Source organism: Condylostylus longicornis, unplaced genomic scaffold (assembly GCF_029603195.1).
Source record: "Condylostylus longicornis isolate FDR11 unplaced genomic scaffold, ASM2960319v2 ptg000018l, whole genome shotgun sequence".
In the NCBI taxonomy this organism is placed as follows: domain Eukaryota; kingdom Metazoa; phylum Arthropoda; class Insecta; order Diptera; family Dolichopodidae; genus Condylostylus; species Condylostylus longicornis.
Genome location: NW_026577987.1, coordinates 9,649,086 through 9,670,589, shown reverse-complemented (window position 1 = coordinate 9,670,589; position 21,504 = coordinate 9,649,086). Strand labels below are relative to the sequence as shown.

At 26.7% G+C, this 21,504-nt stretch overlaps 1 protein-coding gene across 1 annotated transcript in view; it reads left to right on the top strand.

Annotated features, from left to right (window-relative positions):
• The window catches only part of LOC129606423 (homeobox protein 5), an 86,266-nt gene that overhangs the window by 27,464 nt on the left and 37,298 nt on the right, over positions 1-21,504 (top strand). Inside the window, exon 2 of the mRNA XM_055516749.1 lies at positions 17,350-17,930. Coding sequence (XP_055372724.1) covers positions 17,660-17,930 — 271 coding nt within the window. The 5' untranslated portion in view covers positions 17,350-17,659. The remainder of the gene's footprint in view (positions 1-17,349; positions 17,931-21,504) is intronic.

Below are 21,504 nucleotides of genomic sequence, written 5' to 3'. Positions count from 1 at the left end.
TTTGAATAAATCCAAAGACTCGTTATATTTACACAAAACTTCATTTTATTTATTTTTACAATAATATTTTGTATAAATGCATTGGTATACGTAAACGTAAAAAACTATTCTTTTTCAAGGATTTTTATGATTTTTAAAGAAATTTCTCTCTTTAAGTTCCAAGTTTAAATTAGGTAAAGGAAATCTGATATGTCATGCCCTCATGACATATATATGTATATATATATATAAAATTATAAATTATCATGCCTTAGATCCTGATGGTATCTGAAGAAAGAAAGTAGAAAAACCCTTTCATTTTTTCCGAAAACATTTTCATTTGTAAACTTTTTTTTTGTACAATAATCGTTGCTGATATTTCTTTTTACTATACTTTTATTATTTTAACACTTGAGGCATGGAAACTTTTATTGTTTTATTTTGTATAGTAAAAAAATCTTTTCTTTTACTTTTACAGTACTTTTGTTTTTTTTTTCCTTATTTTATTATGGAATGTCCTAGCTCATTCTTCATGAAACAAAATATAAATATGATAGTATGTTGAGAAGGTTTTATTAATATTTCATACAAGGAAAAAAGAGAAAAATATAAATTTCGTCCTTTCTTTTGTATATGGAACAAGAAGTTTTTCAAAAGAACAGATCAAGAAAGAAGAGATTTTATATAGTTCTGATATATTACAGAGTATGGTAAAAAATACAATTTTTGGATTTTAATAAATTGTAAATTTAAACACTATTGAAAAAAAAGATTTGCCAGTCTTTGCGAAATGTATTTGTATTTGCGAGAATTTAAAAATCTAATGTTGGCCTTTATGGATTTTTCTTCCAATTAAAATATTTTTCGACTAATTTCAGTAGCTGTTGCTGTATAAAAAAAAAGAGTATTTTTAATTGAAATTAAATATTCTTTCGTAGTGGCAGAAATTTCAATAAAATAAATGTGCAGTACATCGAAATTGTCAGAAGTTTGATTAAGAATATTGATTATATTGGTCTTCTTCTATAACATATGTGCAGAGGAAATATAATTTAAGTGTTTTTAACTTATTTGTAGTTAAAATGAAATGAACGGAATAATGTAGAATAGCTAAAATCAGCGAAGTAAGCGAAATTATTAAAAAGAAAAATTTAAAACTTCAAGCTCTTGAGCAGTACTTATTTTACTAAAATTTCCACTATGTTATTGTAAAAAAAAATAACATTTTTGGAAAAGGCAAAATATTAAGGTCATAATATGTGTAGATTCGCTCTCAGAATAAGACAAGGCGCTTTACTCCTCTTTTATCTCATTCCATAGAAAATATTTTTTTATTTATTTGCACTGCTATTTTTCCCTTTTTTCTGAATAAGCTTCATTTTTTTTAGCATTACTTATACCTAGAAAAATCTACTTATTATTTTTGTTTCACCTGAATGAATAAGTAGGTCTTTTCTATGCATAACTAACGTACACTAATATTAAAGAATGACCTTTATAAAGCGGGCAATACTTAAGAAGAAAAAAATGTATTCGTGCTGCTATGAGAAAATAAAAGAAAATTATTATTTATATGTTAAACTTCCTGTAATCCTATATTCATTCATTTTGTTATACCCTGCACTTCGTGAAGGGTATATTAACTTTGGTATGGAGTTTGTAACTACTTGAAGGAGTCATCTGCGGTATGGACATATATATATATTCTTGCTCAGCGTAAAATTCTGAGTCGATTTAGACATGTCCGTCTGTCCGTCTGTCCGTCCGTCCGTCCGTCCGTCCGTCCGTCCGATCGCACGATAACTCAAAAACGAATAATGCAATCGACACCAAACTTTCACAAGTTTTTTCTTTTGTGCCAAGGACGAGCCCTATTGTTATTGGACCAATTCGGACAACGGGTTCGGGTAGCTGCCATACAACTCAAAGAGTTTATTTTAAATATTTCAAAAACTAATAAAGGTATAAATATAAAATTTTGTATACATGTGTCCAATTATATTCTGCACAAGCCCTAAAAATTATAATGGGATAGCTGCACCGGTTCGGGTGTCTGCCATACAACTCCTACAGCAAATTTTTTATATTCGGCAAAATAATAAAGTCAGATTCATGAAACTTGGCAGTCATGTGTCCAATTATTGGTCAGATATATTTCTGAAGTTTTAGAGGAATCGCTTGACAGGTTCGGGTACCTGCCATACAACTCCAGAAGTTAATTTTAAATATTTGGAAAAATAATAAAGTCAGATTCATGAAACTTGGCAATCATGTGTCCAATTATGGCTCAAATATATTTCTGAAGTTTTGGTGGAATTGCTCGACAGGTTCGAGTAGCTCCCATACAAGTCTAAAAGCTTATTTTAATATTTGGAAAAATAATAAAGTCAAATTCATGAGACTTGGCAGTCGTGTGTCCAATTATAGGTCCGACATATTTCTAAAGTTTTGGTGCGATTGCTTGACAGGTTCGAGTAGCTCCCATGCAAGTCTAAAAGTTTATTCTTAATATTTGGAAAAATAATAAAGTCAGATTCATGAAACTTGGCAGTTGTATGTCCGATTATAGATCAGATATATTTATGAAGTTTTGATGGAATTGCTTGACAGGTTCAGGTACTTCCCATACAACTCCAAAAGCTTATTTTACATATTTGGAAAAATAATAAAGTCAGATTCATGAAACTTGGCAGTTGTATGTTGAGTAATAGGTCACATATGTTTCTGAAGTTTTGGTGGAATTGCTTAACAGGTTCGAGTAGATCCCATACAAGTCTAAAAGCTTATTCTTAATATTTGGAAAAATAATAAAGTCAGATTCATGAAACTTGGCAGTTGTGTGTCCAATTATAGATCAGATATATTTGTGAAGTTTTGGTGGAATTGCTTGGCAGGTTCAGGTACTTACCATACAACTCCAAAAGCTAATTTTAAATATTTGGAAAAATTATAAGATCAGATTCATGAAACTTGGCAGTCGGATGTCCAATTATAGGTCAGACATGTCCGTGAAGTTTCTATAGAATGATTTTAGAGGTTCAAGTAATTGCTACACAATAACGAAAGGTGCAGGGTATAATTCAATCGGTTTATACCGACTGAAACGTTTTTACTTGTTTTTTCTTCCTGTGTATCTTGTGCTCTATTTAAATTTTGCAGAGTTCTTTCTTAGTGATTGTAGAAATAATAATATATAGCTAGAGTAGAACTCATCATATATTTAATATTATGATGATACTAAGAAAGTAATATTTCATTTTATTATTTTAGTTGAATGTAAACTTTTACGTTGGACTTTTATAAGTATGGAACCGCTGTTAGGGTATGAGTTTCTTTTTGAAGTTTTTGTTTTTTTATATAGTAATGGATGCTCTTTGTAATTATTTATTATGCCAATGTAAAACAATTATTATTAAAAATGTTTTAAGAAGTAAAACTTTTATAGTAATTATAAAAAAGTGCAACATACTTTTTGTGTCATTAGTGTAAAGAAGAATTCTTGATGTGGAATCTAGTATTGCTGAGTAGAATTATAATTCCTGAAAATTAACTCCAAATCAAAATTTTAAAATCTCATAACATTTTACAAGACAAAGGCTTTCGAAGGAAAATCACAATCATTCCATATGTCGTAGTTGCTCTTAGTAATTTACTAAAACTTAAAATTTATTCTATTTATATTTTCGATTAACTCATAAAATATTTTTATGAAAGCTGTAAGATGTGGTAGAGAGTTTAAATTATAAAATTTATTTTAAAGAAAATTAAAAGTTACTAAAAATCATTTTATTTAAAATTAAAATTTTTCATATTAATTAAACATCCTTTGAAGAGAACAATATTCTTGGTAATTGTGGAAGAATATAAAGGAGTATTGTTTGTATCCGAGACTACTCTTGTTAATAAAACATTATGACGTTCATTTATAAAAAAATTAAGGTTTGTCATTGGTGAAACAAATCATTCAAATACAAAATTCTATGAAAATTTATAATTAAAGAACGTGGTTAAATTATATTAATCTATGGAATAATTGAAGTCAAACGAAATAATTTAAAATTGTTTGTAGATTTAACTGGAACAAATTTTAAGAAAATGTTTTATAATGAGATCAAAGACAATAAACCATCGCACTTAATAAGGACGCAAAATACAACCAAATAGAGACAAATTAAAATCTCAATTTGAATTATCGCCAAATGCTGTACAATACTTTAAAAGAAAATTTTAGGTATTTTTTATTGGCAAAATTATTTTGCCAAGCTGTAAAAGATCATGAGTTCACATAAATTAAAAATATTTATACAAATAAATTTATTTAATTGATTTGTTTTTGCGGAATTTCGTTCCTGTAGCAGAAATCGAAGCAGCATTATAATTATGCTCGTATGTTTTATAAAAATAAAACAGAATTTCTTAATAAAATCAATTAAAAATTGAGAAAAATATAATAATAACAACCCGTTGACAAAAAAGTGTATTAACGGTTTATATTCAATTTATTGCTATCCTAGAAAATTTTAAAAAGTTTTCTAAGCTTATAAAAATATTTTTAAAGTCATCCTCAAGTTTATATGAAATTTTGAAAAAAGGATAGTTCTTTACGATTAAGATCTAAAAAAATTTTCTTGGTCAGAAGTCCATTTGTCTGTATTTTTCAAAAAATTTTTCAAAAAAAGAGCTTATTAGTTTTACTCTGTCTGTCCGTCCGTCCGTCCGTCTTTCCGACCGTGGACATATTTACAAAACTTCTATATCCTCGAAGATAGAAAGCTTTTCATCATAGATCTTTTCTAGAAACTTATTTCTGTAGAACAAAATTTTTACCTATTTCCTCCTCCTCCTCCTCGCCATTTAAAAACATAATTATTTTTCTTAACTTACGTAATTAACTCTTAAAATCGAGCATTATGTTTACATCTCTTTATATTAATTTTTGCTTTATTTTAAAGACTGCATAAATCGTTCATCCTAAATCAGTATGCAATCCATACTGAAATAGTTTCGTACATGAATAAAAGTAATTTTAATAGTGTAGTAGGTATACATAGATTGTATTTAAAATTTTCACTTATCGCAGTATTTTCACTTGTTGATCAAGGGTCGACTTGATATATTAATTTTATCTTTACTACAATTTATTTAACATTCTAACCACATAGAAATGTTTTTAATATCGCAGTTATCCTTAAAACTGCAATATGAAATCCAATTTAGAATATTTATAATACTATTTTTATAATGTTTATATTAGCAATTTCACTAATTTTATCAAAATTTATGGTTAGTGTGTTATGTTTGAGAGTAAAGATGGTAAATTTTAAGTTGAAAATGTAAATTTTATTGCTACCTCGATCAGAGATTATTTATTCATAGATTTTTGCAGTGCTAATTTATAAAAGTCTGCGTCAGATACTTAAATTATATTTCTTGAAACAGAGTCAAACCTCTTTCTCCAATTCCCACGTACATTATATTTTATGTTTCAAAATTTTCAAATAAAAATTAATATTAATTCTCAAAAAAAAAATTTGAATGTAAAAATTTCACTTCAAAAATTAATCTAAATGTTTTTTTTTTTGTTCTCTCTAACGTAAAACACTGAAAAATTTACCTCTTCTGAATTAGAGCATGAAATACCTGTCACTCTACAGTAATTTAATGTTCTCACTAACAAAAAAAATTATCTGTATGCATACACACATAGTTATGTATCCAATTTATATAGTTTAATAAGATAAATTTTGATTTCTTTAATAAAATAGTAGCCAAGAATTAAGAAATATAAAGTTTAAGGGAAATATGAAAATTTGACGTATTATTCCTCTTACCGTTATTAACACTTGAAACATAAATAAATTTTTGAAAAAACAAAATAATTCATACAGGCAATCTTTTTCTCTTTTTTCATTATTTTCCTCATTTCATCTCCTTTCTAATAAATAAACAGAACAGAATTGAAAAAAATAACTGTTTTTCTCCTAAATGTCAAAAATTTCACCTTCTCTCTCGTTTTTCTTTTTGTATATTTTTAATTTGCTTTCCTTGAAACCTTTCTTTGTTATTTTCAAAAGAGAGTGCGTTAAAAGAATTTTGTTCTTCGTTTTTTTTTGTTATTTTTAAAATTATGCCTAAAGAAAAATGACTTTGACACCACAGCAATAACAACAACAACAACAAGAGAAACAGAAAACAACAAAAATATTATGATATAAAATGGTTAAAAAGAAGAACGATAAAATGACAACTGTGACAAGTGGTAAAGAAAAATTATTGACTTTGTGATTTGTGAAAATCGCATTGTCGCCTTGTCGCGATTGTATTTCGAAATAGCTAAAATAGCTGGGGATTTAGCTTCTAGCTATTTGTTCTATTCACGATGTTTCTTTTTCTTTTTTATTTTACGTTTATTGTTATTTTTTGCGCTCTGTTTGCGGAAGGATGATTAACAAATTTATAGCAACACAAAACATGATAAATGATGACTTTATTCTTAAATTTTCCAAATATTTTCATTTAATGGTATTCGTTTTCTAGCACTTAAATGAAAGTTAGATAAAAAAAGGAAAATAATAAAATTAAGATGAAAAACGGAAACGAAGCAGAGAATGTAATATTTAAATGTGGTTTTGAATGTGTAATTTAAAATACATAGAATATTTTATGGGATAAAAATATTCCTTCTTTATATGCCAATCTAAAATATAAAATAAGAAAAATAAAATGATTTAATATTATGAATTGGTTCCAGTTTCTGATTTAAATTTTCCCTGAGAATTAAAAATAAGTATCCTAAGATTTTTTATGGGTGTTTAGTGAGGAATTTTCAGCTTGTGATCTTAAAGAAACATTTTTCAAAATTATCTTTATTTAATTTATTTATGGTATGTACTAATAATAAATTTGCTTTAGATAGGATTCAGAGACATTATTAGTAATTAGGAAAATTGGAGCAAATGTTAGAGCTATGACCAAAGAAACTTATCTTAATTATACGAGTAGAATAGCAATTTATTCATTGTTCAAAGATTAATTAATTGAGAAGATATAACTGAATTAAATTGCCAACTGAATTTTGTGTAAAATTTTCACATGCCATATAGAAAATAATTGAATTTTGGGACACAAAAACTTTTCGTATGAAAATAATCACCTTCAATATTCCAATGTACTAAGATAATATAGGAAATTTCAATTAAAAATTCTTTCTTTAAAGATAATTCGCGTTATTCAAGAAGTTTGATATAAATTTGCGGGGAAAATTGATTATTTTACCTCGGATTACTCCTAAGATACTTAATACGCCTTATTACAAATTTTAAAATTTAGTCGATTGCAATATAAGAATTAAAATTTTTTAATTGTCATATATTAGAGTAAGAAACTTTTGAAATTTTATAATTCTTTTCAAAATTACTAACGAACTTCAATGATTTTCATATACAAGGTTAAAAAAAATAAAATTTAAGACCTTCTAAAAGTATTCATATGATATTTTTTTAATGGGAATAAAGAAAAACAATTAAGAATACACAATATTTTATAGAGGAAAGGCAAAAGATCAAATGACGAAGAATTATATGCATAAACAACAAAAATAAAAAAAATAAAAGAAAAAAGAAAAAAAACATACATGAAAAGAAAAAGGATTCGAATGTGCTTCCTTTTATGTGTAAATTCCAATAATATTCTAATGTATAAAGGTATAGGCACGAAATAAAATGTTAGAAAATAATTTTCAAATTCACAAAACATGTGTTGGTATGTCAGTACTATTGTACAACATATGTTTCTATTTCTATTCCTTCTACCTTTTACTGTAGAGGATATGGCTCTTTTAATTCAGAAAAAAGACTTTATTTTATTTTCTCTTCTGTAGGGAGTTTTTAACTTTAGGACTTTTTAAAGTAAAACACTTCTCTATACCATTATGAATTCAATACTTTTAATTTGAATGTAAGTTTTACAATTTGCGATTATTTTCTTTTTCTATTTTTATTGTGTTAAGGGATTTAAAGGTTTCGATATTATGTTAGATATATCTTTTATACTTTTCACCTATATGTATCTTCTATATATTCCTGTAACCCGTCTATATTTGAAGAGGGTTTTTGGTTACCATAGATTTGTTTGTTATTTATAAAAAGTAAAAAACATGTAATATTTCTTTTTGGTTTTTTTTTGTCAGGATATTGTGATTTATTTGTGATTGTCCTGAAAAATAAGTTATACAAAAATAGAAATAACAAATATGTGCAAATGTCACGCTCATTTAAAAAGGTGCAGGTTACTTTAGGTTACCTCTATTTTATTTGAATTTTATATCCTTTAATTTAGGAAATTTCTATAAAAAAATGTTGTATAATATTGTTGTATTCTCTATTTGCATACATACAATATAAAGGTAATTGTGTTATAGAATTCCAACATAAAAATTTTCATATATTTTCTCTATTTCTTTTCATATAATGAAAACTGTTTGCATTTTGAAAGCCATGAAATCTATATATTTTCATTTTTCTTTTAGATGTTGTATCTTGAATATACATACTTTTGTATACATATTTCTCGTTTCCTGTTTCATAAAATTAAAAACAATTTGTTTGCATTTTTACAAGCAATTCCTTTGTAAATATTCCGATATTCATTTTTGCAAAACCGAATGCTACAAATTGATTGGGTTAACAACATACACCTCCCTACCATATACCGCACAAATAGTTTGCTATTTTTATTGAAAATATGCAGAAAATAGAATTTTAAATTTAAATTTACCTATATTCTCTGAGAAAAATAAAAATACTTCATTGCAAACTTATGTTTTCTTCAAAGCATCACGTGAACATGATGAAGTTTCCTGGAATATAAATAAATAAATAAAGATAATATTAATTTATATGTATGCGAATAAAATAACTATTTATTTTAATTCAACCTATTGTAATAAGTAATTGTCAGAGATGAATAGCCTAAGAAGAATCCTGAACTCCGTTTTCTGGGCTAATTAAAATAGAATTAAGAATCTTGAGAATTAAGACGGGAATTTTTATATAAAAATTTGTTTTAATTTGTGAAAACTACCTTACGAGAATTATTTTAAAACAAAGTTTGACCTAGATTAGAGAAAATTCAAAGAACTAAAATTTTATTAAAATTAATTGTTTTATTTAATATAAAAATTTCTCACTTACTCAGTTTTGGTGGCGAGTGCAGTCCTTTATGTACCACAATACCTTATTCCTATTTATTTTTCAATGATATAAGACTTAGTGAATTCGGCTCAAACAAGTTATTTAATAAAGTTAGGTCAAACCAATGGTTTGTATTGTAGCACTTTTCCCTTCAAGAAGTGAAAATACTGCTTTTAAATACAGTCTATGCATATCTACCACACTATTAAAATTATTTTCATTCATAAACGAAACTATTTCTAGGATTGCATATATTTAGGATGAAAGATTTCTGCAGACTTTGAAATAAGGCATATAAAGTGGAAATAAATAATATACAGTGGGGTTAACATAATGCTCGATTTTAAGGATTAATTGTGTGAGTTAAGAAAAATAATTATATTTTTTAATTTCATGGAATTTACCGTTGGCTTTTTGCGCTTATAGAAATTTTAAAAATCGTGCGGTTTCGGATGCAAGGTGTCAAAAATTCAAATTTTACAAATTTCAAGAAGCGATAACTTGAGAGGGGGTGGAGGTGGGAAAAATTTCTTCTAGAGGGGAGGAGATAGGTAAAAAGTTTGTTCTACGAAAATAAGTTTCTAGTAAAGATCTATGTACATATTAAATTTCAGCTTTCTATCTTAAAGGGTGTAGAAGTTTTGTAAACAAAAAAAGTGTTCACGGACGGACGGACGGACGGACGGACAGACAGGCGGACAGAGTGAAACTAATAAGCCCTTTTTTTTCAAAAATTTTTTTGGAAAAGTGCTAAAAAGTATCAATTTTTTTCGTTTAATAAGAAAATGTTAACTTAATTGTGAATTCAAATTTAATTTCTGGGATGATATATATCGTCGAAGAATAATAAAGTGGCGAAAAACAAATTTATAATAAATGGTCGAAGTTTAATTAATTTTCGAGACACCATAAGTTGAGAAAGCATTAGGGTTGAGCTCCTTAAATTTAACAACTTACCGTCTAGAAGAAAAGCAATATCAGGAACTGGCTAAAAACCGGGTTTAAATAGTAGTTAATATTATTAATGGCTATTTTATTTCTAGTAATGATCTACTTGTGAATATAATTTTTGCTTTCTATTTTAAAAAGTCTAGAAGTTTTGCAAGCAAACAACCGGAGAGCCCAACTAATAAATATATTTTTTTCTAATTTTTTTGGAATTATGCTAAATACAAAACATTAACAGTGGAAAAACATTGGTTCAATAATTTGCTTAAAGAAAAGAAAGGAGCTAGCCCTCTACTGTAGTTTCTCTCAACAGTTTAAAATTGTATCGAATAAGAGGTAGTAATCCAAAGTATTAAATATGCTTATATCAAAAATTGGTAAAGGAAATTCAGGAATTTCCATAGCAATTCAACAAATGCGATTTTGCTTGCTATTCTGGAACCTGTTCCTATTCAGCTTCAGCTTTATTTGTTTATATAGTTTAGGGTTTATGTGTTTTTACTTAGGTACCTCAATCTCATTTGGAATTAATTATTTGTTTTTTAAACTTACTCAGGCAGGTAAATCTAAAGAAATTTGGAAAAAGATTGTTCAGTCCAATTAATATTGCAACAATGTAAAAAATGAATATTGTAACTCCATAAATTTTACGCAATCTGATTGATAATTTAAGCCGGAGAAAATGTAAAATGGAAAAGTGGAGAAATGAGAGCACTATAAGCAATTTATATTAAAATTAAAAAAAATATTTTTCTCAAACATCATAAAAATAATTAAGGGTGTTGTTTGTCGATTTAATTCGAGCTTTTCCTCTTTTAGTTTTTAAACTATTGAATATTATATAAAATAATATTACTTCATACTGCATAAACACATATACGCAAGCACGTACTCACCTTTAATTAAGTTTTTGGTGTAAAATGCAAAGTATATTCTCTTCTTCACATACCAATGTACTGTTCTTATGATAATACATGTTTGCCGCACTCTATTTACTTTGTTCAAATTTATATTACCAATATATGTACGCTTTTTAAGCTGATATATCTATAGAAATTATTATTAAATATGCACGTACGTACATAAATACAGGAATACGTAAACAGTAAACACATTTAAGTGAAGTTTAACAAGATCTCATCATAAATATGTTGTTTGACTTCTTAAGTTTTTGCATAATCTTCTACCATAAGTTAAAACAAAAATTCATGCTGATAAAACAAAATCAAATTCGAAAATCCGTTAAGTTGTTTTTGTGTGTAATATACAGTCAAACTCCGAATTATTGAACCATTCATAGTATTTTCGTTCTGTACTTTGGAAAATTTTATTGTTGTACTTAAGTATGTATGAGCTACGTATCTATTCAATTTCCAGGGCGGCTGAGAAGTATTGATATAAGAAATGTATACAGGGTGTTTCACATAGGTAACAAATAATTTCAGAGATTATTTTTTAATCAAGGCGGGAGGGGGGGAGGGGGGGGGGTTGCAGATATACCCTTTTTCGAGCTACAGCCAGTCGAAAAAAAAGGTATCAGACTTTTCCTGCATTTATGCTTATAACTTCGGAACCATAAAACATACAGTTGTCATTGGGAGCTTGTCTTACAGGCGATTGATTGTTCATTAATTTGATTTGGGCAATAGTTTAAGAGATAATTTGAGCTGAATCTGAGTTCAATAATTTTAAAACCATGTTGGTTCGCGATAATTGAGATGCGGAATCAGTTAGCGAACTCAATTACTGTAAGGTGTTTATAATTTTAAAAAAAATTTTTATTCATTGCAACCTATGTAATTGCCACAGTATCAAAAGTAATTCGGCAATATTTTATACAAAAAACTAATAAAAATTGCAACACTGAAACCTCATCAGATTGCAAATAAAACATTCAGTGATTTTACTTGAAAATTAAATTTTCCCTAAATTAAATAAAACAAGATTTTTAAAATATAATAAATTCAAAAATCTTGACATTTCGAAGGTACTCGTACTTTAAATTATGTGTTGAACTGTTGAACAAAGAGGAGTAAACATTTTCTAAGAATTCCCTGTGAGTTCTTATAAGCAAGCATTTTTTATCGTTTCATTCTGTTTAACTTGCATTAGCACAACCAACAAAGCCATATATTTTTTTTTGTTGTATTGTTATATTTTTTAAAATATCGTTATTGTTATTTCCTTTCTTTTGTGTGAACATTATTAACCAAAGAATTTTACTTAGGTATAAAAAAAATTAAAAAAAACAAAAAAAAAGATCTTATCCTAAATGAAAAATTTTTAAATTTTAAAAGAAAACCAAAACATTTTCCACAAGATTTACTTTATAACATTTATATTTTCCTTTATATATATATATATATATATATATATATATTTATATATTTATCTAGTATTATTTCTTCATATGCATACGTGCATAAGTATTATATACTTACAGTTATACACACATATAAATTGTATTTATCATCCCCTGTAAGAAATGATAATGTTTACACAATACAAAAGGTAAATATATATATATAAACCCATCAAGATAACAATACCAACATATGTGTGTATGATAATAACAAAAACCAAACGAAAAAAAAAATGAAACGGAGAAACTGAATTTTAAATTAACTTTTAAAGCGTTCCTATATTGTAGCTATTAAAAAATTTAATAAGAAATTTAAAAAAAAAAAAGAAAAAAAGCCCTAAAAGAAACCCGAAAGAAAAATCATATCATAACTCTATACCTTCCGCACAAGTTGGCATTTGAATAAATTTATACAAAATATTCATGTTTCATTGAAGTGTCGGAAAATGAAAACATTTTATTTCTAATTATCATTTCAGAAAATATGTTAGTATGGACGATTTTACCCTTTTCTAAAAAGGGAAAGCAAAAAAAAATAAAAAAAAACATGAAAAGGAATAATTTACATACTTACATGTAAATCTGTCAGATATGTCAGTCAATTTGATACAAAACCATTTAACTTCTCTATAAGTTATTATAGCATCTGACCCTTAATAAAATAAATAATCATCAACCTCAAATACACATAGAATAAGTTTTTACAAATTTTTCATTTTTTTTTTTTAGATTTTTAGTCAATTCTTAATTTTAGATTTATTTTGTTGCTAAAAATATTTTTACTTTGTCTGTTGGAATATCTTAGTTTACAAAAATACACACATGAATACATTCTCTTTCAATTTTCATTCAAGAGTAATGCTAAACTTGAGGGAAACAAATAACAGAGAATTACTGAACAATTTAATGTTTACCTACTACAAATACGATAAGAATTAAAGATACAGTAGGACTAAAAAATTAAGTAAGACATTTTGGTTTTCATAATAACTGTGCTTCTGTATTAATCATTTCACTTAGTTAAGTTCGATAACTATCGAAGCGATTTTAGAAATACCAAAGTGTTTACGAGTGATCCGAGGTGCAGATGCACAATAATTTTTCTCAAAATTTTTCGGTAAACTTTTATTTAAAATTGAAAATATGTCTTGCTACATTAAAATAAAATTTCAATTAAAAAATATCCTGAATTTTAACAAGACACAAGTTATTTATAGCTATTATTAAATTAAAAATTATTAAACGCTTCTAATAAAATTTAAAGTAAACTTTTCATACTAACATTCTCAGAAAGGATGAAATCCATGAAGCCGTTCAATATTTCACATAATAACGTAAGACTTACGCAACACATTCAGTCTTAACGATTGCTTTGTGCTTATGAAGCTTCTCATCATTTACTCAATATCAGTTGGTTATAATCACTCTTGGAAAATAATAAGTACCTACTGCAATTAAACATACGATAAAATTTTTAACTATAAACAAAAAAATATTGTTATTTTCTGCTTTACGGTATTTACTTTTCAAAATGATTCATCAAAACTGTAAAATTTTCTGCATAACTATAGTTTTCCCTTTTTTTCCGATTTTTCTTTTTGATCACATACTAATTATAACTTTTAAAATTAGAAAGAAAGAAGTTAAGAAAGAAAGAGAAATCAACATACAGGAAAAAAAAATAAAAAATAAAATGTAATAATTTGTAAACCAAAGTTACTAACCAAATAAAAGTGAATATACATTCATGTAATATTATTTAAGATAACAGTATCATGGATTCAGTTTTATTGGCTTTAAAAGAGTGTACAGTAAGAGAATTACGAGTAAGACCCATGTAAATGTTTGTGGTCATAACATTTATATAGTTATATAGTATGTTCATATGTATAACAGAGCATGTAGGTACAATATAATTTTAAAGGATAACAAAAATTTGTTCAATCGTAAAAGTTTACGACACTACCAACATAATTAAAATCCTTGTATACTTAACAGTATTTTATACGGTTTCTGATTTTGACACATAGAGGGCCAAAAAATTATAATGATAAAATGTAAATAAATCAAAATGTAAGAATTTAGTTATGGAAGAAAATGAAAAAGAAGAACGAAACATGTTCCCATCTCCTTATATAGGAAAATTTTAATATAAATTGCAAAGAGTCTACATATACGCTTATATGTGTTTGCACTAAGTAACATTGTGTATATAATATGTATTATTATATACGGTAATTATATTGAACATTAAACATTATTATTATGATTATTATTATTACATTCTTTTTAATCATATATTTGGCAAGGATTCTAATATCGTTTTCTTTTATTTTATTTAGATATAAACTAACACAATACAATATTTGTTTTCTACAGTATTATAATTATAATACAGCTTCTATAACGTAGATTTTTATATTATGTAGATAATTATGAGAATGTATAGTAAGGAGAATGTATTATGTATGTACATAAAAATGATATTATAAATTTTTACTAAATAACTTTTGGTATAATATTTGTGGTGATCTTAAAAATTCTAAGTAAATTTAATGAACTCTGTTTCAGAAAAAAAATATGTACGTTAATATAAATATAAGTATAAACAAATATGTAATATATACCTTTAAGAAGAAGGTACTTTAAGGCAGATAGAGAGAAAACAAAATCCTTTTTCTTTTAAACCACAAAAAATATTCTTTAAAGACATCAACATTAAAATCGTAAGGCAAAAATTCTTTTATTTGCTTGAATAATTTCAAATTGGATTTTTTTTTGGAAAAGTTTTAACTAAAAATCTGTATGAAAACCGAACTCTATATAGGTATATATACATATTATATGTGTCTATTTATTTATATAATTATTCTTCAAAAATAATAATGAGTATAAAAGAAGATTTTGCATTTAGCAAAATAACTATTTTAAGTTCTTTCATTTGAATATAAATTAAATTAAAAATAAAATTTTTTCAAGAATTTTGGAATTCCTTTTTGCTTTTCCATTACCCAATTTAAAATTTAATTAAAATTGAACTTGATTTCCTTGCACAATATCATTTTCATTAACATTATATTTATTTATCTGTAATTATATTTTAAAGGAGCTCTGCGTATATTAATGATTATAATTTCAAGTTCAGAGGGAAGACAATGAAAGCGACAAAATTTAATTTTAAAGTTTAAAACACACTTATGATTGTCAAAAACTAAAATAATTTTTTTCGGTCGAAAATTTCTTTGAACTTTGACTCAATGTTAATTGAACCCTTCGTTGAACTATACACGGCGCAAATATTGTCTTATAGTTTATTTTTAAAATAATTTTATTTAACTTAGTTTTTTAATTTGTGTTTCACAAGTATTTCACAGTTTTCATTAACGCAAATTATACAGTGACCTTATTTTCTATTTGAAATAATGAATTTCTTTGTGTGTTTGCGCCCTTTGCAGTTTCTCATTTCATAATATAAACTTTGTTTTGAAAAAGCAAAACTTTTTTTTTTCATTTTCCTTTTCACAATCAAAATGAAGAATATTAAAAAATATCCTGTGTGTTTAATTACAAACACACATTTTATGTGCAAATGTAAATATAATATGAAATTGTAAAGTGTGAAAAAGAATTATCATTTCAATTTTGTGAAGTACCTTTACTCAATATGAAAAACATACAAATATTCTATGCGGTCAAAAATGCACTGATGATAAAGTTTTCAATTAAGTCATGCCCTAAATAAGTCGAGCTGCATTTTTAAATATTTAAAAGTGAAAAAAAAAAACAGAACAAAAACACTGTAATTGATAAAATAAACAAAGTTGCACGGAGATTGAGATTTGACTTTTGAAATTACATTAATGTCCTTACATTTCCGTATTAATTTCACTCAGTGATATAAGTATTTGCGAACCGAAAAAAGCGCGGGTTCAAATACGGTACGTATTGATTTATTTAATAAATTCTTCAAAAATTGCGGTGATTTAAAACAGTCACATGAATTACTTAATCTCAATTATTATAAAATTTTAGTAAGTTTCTTGAAAATCTATTGAAAAAACCATGAATGATTTTTAATTTTGGTTAATGGAAAATGATGCCTTGCTAACTGTATATGATTTTCTTGTTAATAAAGTCAAGGTAAATTGAAAAATATTCCTGAATTTCAAAGCATCAACAATTTTTATTACTTGCAAATTAGCGATTTTTATTGAAGTTAGTCTTCATTTATAATTTTTTTTCTTTAAATGATGATGTGAAGTTCGTAACGACTTGAAGAACTCATTTGCTGTATGAACATGTAAATGCGTTTTTTGTCAGCGGAGAATTCTACGTTGATTTGCTAGCATCAAAAATAACTCACAGAAAATAAAGCAAACACCATACCAAACTTTCAGAGAACGTTTTTTTCTGCCAATGACGACCCCTATTGCAATTGGATAAATTCAAACCACGAGTTTCGGTAGCTGCCATACAACTATAAAAGCTAATTTTAGATAATATTTCAGAAAATAGTTTGCAATTAAATTGTGGTTGTGTACTGCAGAGTATAATTCAATCATGTAAGATCAACTCAAATGACTCGGTAATGTAATGGTAATGCTACCAGAAAATCTTGTACTACATTTTGAATGTGACCAATTCACGTTAAAAAAAATCGTTAAATAGTTAAAATTCGTACACCTATTTCTTTATTTTATGATTTATTTAGTTACAATATTGTTATAATTTTATATTATATTTTTCAAATTCGCATAAGGCACGTAAATTCCTACTCTATATGTATTGTTTCAGTGTGTTGTATACCTACATATTATTATTGTATATAAGTAAAATGTTCTCTAAAATAATTTAAATTTTCCTTTTCAGATTCAAAACTCAACTAATCAAAAATCAGTAAAGTGTTGTCTACCAATTTAATGTATACCAAAATTATTTTAATATTATAGTGATTAAAATTTTAAAATATATATATACATATATAAAAAAATATAACAGTGATGACTATATAAAATAAATTTTAGTGTAGAATAATTTAACTTAAAAAAAATAAATAAAAATTAAATGAATTTATAATTTTTATCATAATTAAATCAGTATATTGTGTGCTCTAAATATTTACTTATATAATATATTGCGCCATCTAAATGTTTGTTCGAAAATATAAATTAAAATTAAAATGTCGGACGTTGAACAAGTGCCCGGCGATGATGATATTGAAATTGATGAAAATGATGATAGAACGTTTAGAAATAAATTACCAAATTGTTTGAATAAATTTATTAAAATAGTATTTTCGACACCAGGTTTAGTTGTTTTAGTTATATTATATAGTATTATGGGTGCATTTATATTTCCAATATTAGAAGCACCAACACGTAATATTAAAAACAATATGGCATTAGCAAAATCACGTGAAGATTGCCTAAGAGAATTATGGACAATTACTGGTAAGTTTATACAATTTTATATCTGATTGTTTATTAAGCGTTTAATTCAATTATTTAACAACCTATATATAGTCAGAATTAATTATTGACTTTGAAATTCTTAAAATTCCTATAAATTACAATTAATAATAATGATCCACGTAACAAAAAAATAAAATATTTTTATTTGAAACCCTTAAAAATCGTTTTCAAAAATAATTGAACGAATGTCTTTGCGAAAAGATAAGTGCAGGAGTATTCATTACCAATTTTTACAACGATTCATGCCATTTTTCTGAGTAATCTTTAGGTACTTTGCAGTTTATTTACCTTGCCTACATTTATTTGCGCGAAATGTTTCTTGAACAGTTTCCAAGATACAGCTAATGTAAGCTATATATGTATATTACCGAAAATTTGTGGGTACTATATGAATAAATTTATCGCAATAAAGTTCACTACTGTGCACTGAATATATAGTTTTTAAAATATGACCCCATTAAGGCAATAAGATTAGTCATTGGCCATGCATAGTTATTGCCAAGTTTCTGTTTATATTTGCCTTTTGAGTAATCTCTAGGACAGGAGGATTAACAGACTTGACAATTGGCAATGTAGTTCGCAAAATTTTAATAAAACTTATTCACATAACCTAAACTTATTTATTGATTAAATTGTACTGTAAACACTTTGTATCTGTCAGTTGGAGACTAATAATAGATACATATACACATGGAAATTTAAAAGTGAATGAACACAAAATTAATTATTTTTTTTTTTACAAAATATCCTTTGTATATCAAATATTAATGCATAACAAAGTGGAATTAATTTGTCTAGACTTGAAAATACACAATTTTACAAAATAAAGGATTATTGAAGGTGTTCCGTGGATGATAATATAACCTAGGGTTTTTTTTCTATATTGCTCATGGAATTGTTATCACATTATATCCAAAGTGATTAATTTATTTGTGATTGCTAATGAAGAGTTAGACAACTTTGATAAGAGCAATTAAAATATTCCGTTGCTGCAGGAAGAAAATAAAATTTTAAAAATTGTGAATTTAAATGCCCTTAATATTCTTCCGAATAATGTAATGTTATTTTGGCAAAGTAAAAGATTCACAAGCAAACACAATATTTTAAATAGATACCTACTAAATAGTTTTTATGCAGGCTCACATAAAACATTCGAAATTCAACACTCTGTGTGAATTGTTCCACAAAAATAATATTACGATCGAAAATTTCAAATATTACCGAATTCTTTGCTTACAGCATTAAAATTAACTTATATTTTTTCAATTTAAAATTCTTTTTGTATTTCAATTGCATTTAATCACTAAAGTTTGTTTTTTAAATGCCTTCCCGTCTTCCCCATATTTAATATATTCCATTTTAAGTTTTATACAAGTTATTGTGTACATTTAGTCAAAGTTACAATATAATTTTGTTTATTTTAAAAACCTTTTTTCTAATTTAGAAAAAAAAGGCAGAATACTTTAACGTCAGAACGCACACTTGTAACTATTAAAAATAAAATAGAATTTTCTATGTTGTACGTACCTGCGATTTGTAATTTTTCTTTTCAAATTTCCTTTTGATATTTCAATTCAGTTTACCTGTCTTTCTCTACGTATAAAATTATTATTATTGTTATTATTATTTTTATTATCATCATCATATTTTCTATGCCGGAAAATTAAGGTGAAAATTCTGGGAAAAAATAACAACAACAAATAACACAAAATAAATAATTCCCATGAGCTTTTTGAATTAAAGAGAAAACAAAACAAAACAAAAAAAAAAACAATATAATTTTTTCTCAAAGCGTTTTCTTTTAATGAAAAGTGGCGTTGCTGTCAGTAAAGCACATGGCGTACATAACAAACGCACATTATTATACCCTGCACTTCGTGAAGGGTATATTAACTTTGGTATGGAGTTTGTAACTACTTGAAGGAGTCATCTGCGGTATGGACATATATATATATTCTTGCTCAGCGTAAAGTTCTGAGTCGATTTAGACATGTCCGTCTGTCCGTCCGTCCGTCCGTCCGTCCGTCCGTCCGTCCGTCCGTCCGTCCGTCCGTCCGTCCGTCCGTCCGTCCGATCGCACGATAACTCAAAAACGAATAATGCAATCGACACCAAACTTTCACAAGTTTTTTCTTTTGTGCCAAGGACGAGCCCTATTGTTATTGGCCTAATTCGGACAACGGGTTCGGGTAGCTGCCATACAACTCAAAGAGTTTATTTTAAATATTTCAAAAACAAATAAAGGTATAAATATAAAATTTTGTATACATGTGTCCAATTATATTCTACACATGCTCTAAAAATTATAATGGGATAGCTGCACCGGTTCGGGTGGCTGCCATACAACTCCAACAGCAAATTTTTTATATTCGGCAAAATAATAAAGTCAGATTCATGAAACTTGGCAGTCATGTGTCCAATTATAGGTCAAATATATTTCTGAAGTTTTAGAGGAATCACTTGACAGGTTCGGGTAGCTCCCATACAAGTCTAAAAGCTTATTTTAAATATTTGGAAAAATAATAAAGTCAAATTCATGAGACTTGGCAGTCGTGTGTCCAATTATAGGTCAGACATATTTCTAAAGTTTTGGTGCGATTGCTTGACAGGTTCGAGTAGCTCCCATGCAAGTCTAAAAGTTTATTCTTAATATTTGGAAAAATAATAAAGTCAGATTCATGAAACTTGGCAGTTGTGTGCCCGATTATAGATCAGATATATTTGTGAAGTTTTGATGGAATTGCTTGACAGGTTCGGGTACTTGCCATACAACTCCAAAAGCTTATTTTACATATTTGGAAAAATAATAAAGTCAGATTCATGAAACTTGGCAGTTGTATGTCGAGTTATAGGTCACATATATTTCTGAAGTTTTGGTGGAATTGCTTAACAGGTTCGAGTAGATCCCATACAAGTCTATAAGCTTATTCTTAATATTTGAAAAAATAATAAAGTCAGATTCATGAAACTTGGCAGTTGTGTGTCCGATTATAGATCTGATATATTTGTGAAGTTTTGGTGGAATTGCTTGGCAGGTTTAGGTACTTACCATACAACTCCAAAAGCTAATTTTAAATATTTGGAAAAATTATAAGGTCAGATTCATGAAACTTGGCAGTCGGATGTCCAATTATAGATCAGACATGTCCGTGAAGGTTCTATAGAATGATTTTAGAGGTTCAAGTAATTGCTACACAATAACGAAAGGTGCAGGGTATAATTCAATCGGTTTATACCGACTGAAACGTTTTTACTTGTTTTTATTTATTTTTCTCTTTTTAATATTATTGTTAATGACTGACTATCAAGTAAAGGTATATGAGAGCATACGTCCATATTTGTTGTACAGTTTTTTTTTTAACTTTACTATAGAGAATCATAAAGAGCTATGAAACAGAAAGGAAAATCTGGTATTAAAAAATTATTTAGAAAAATAACGAAATGAATTTAGAATGTGGTGCTCCTGAATATTTCAAATTTAAAAAAAACAACAAAACTTACACTTTATAATAAAATTTTTAAAAAGTGCACAATCTAGACCTTAATTTTGGAA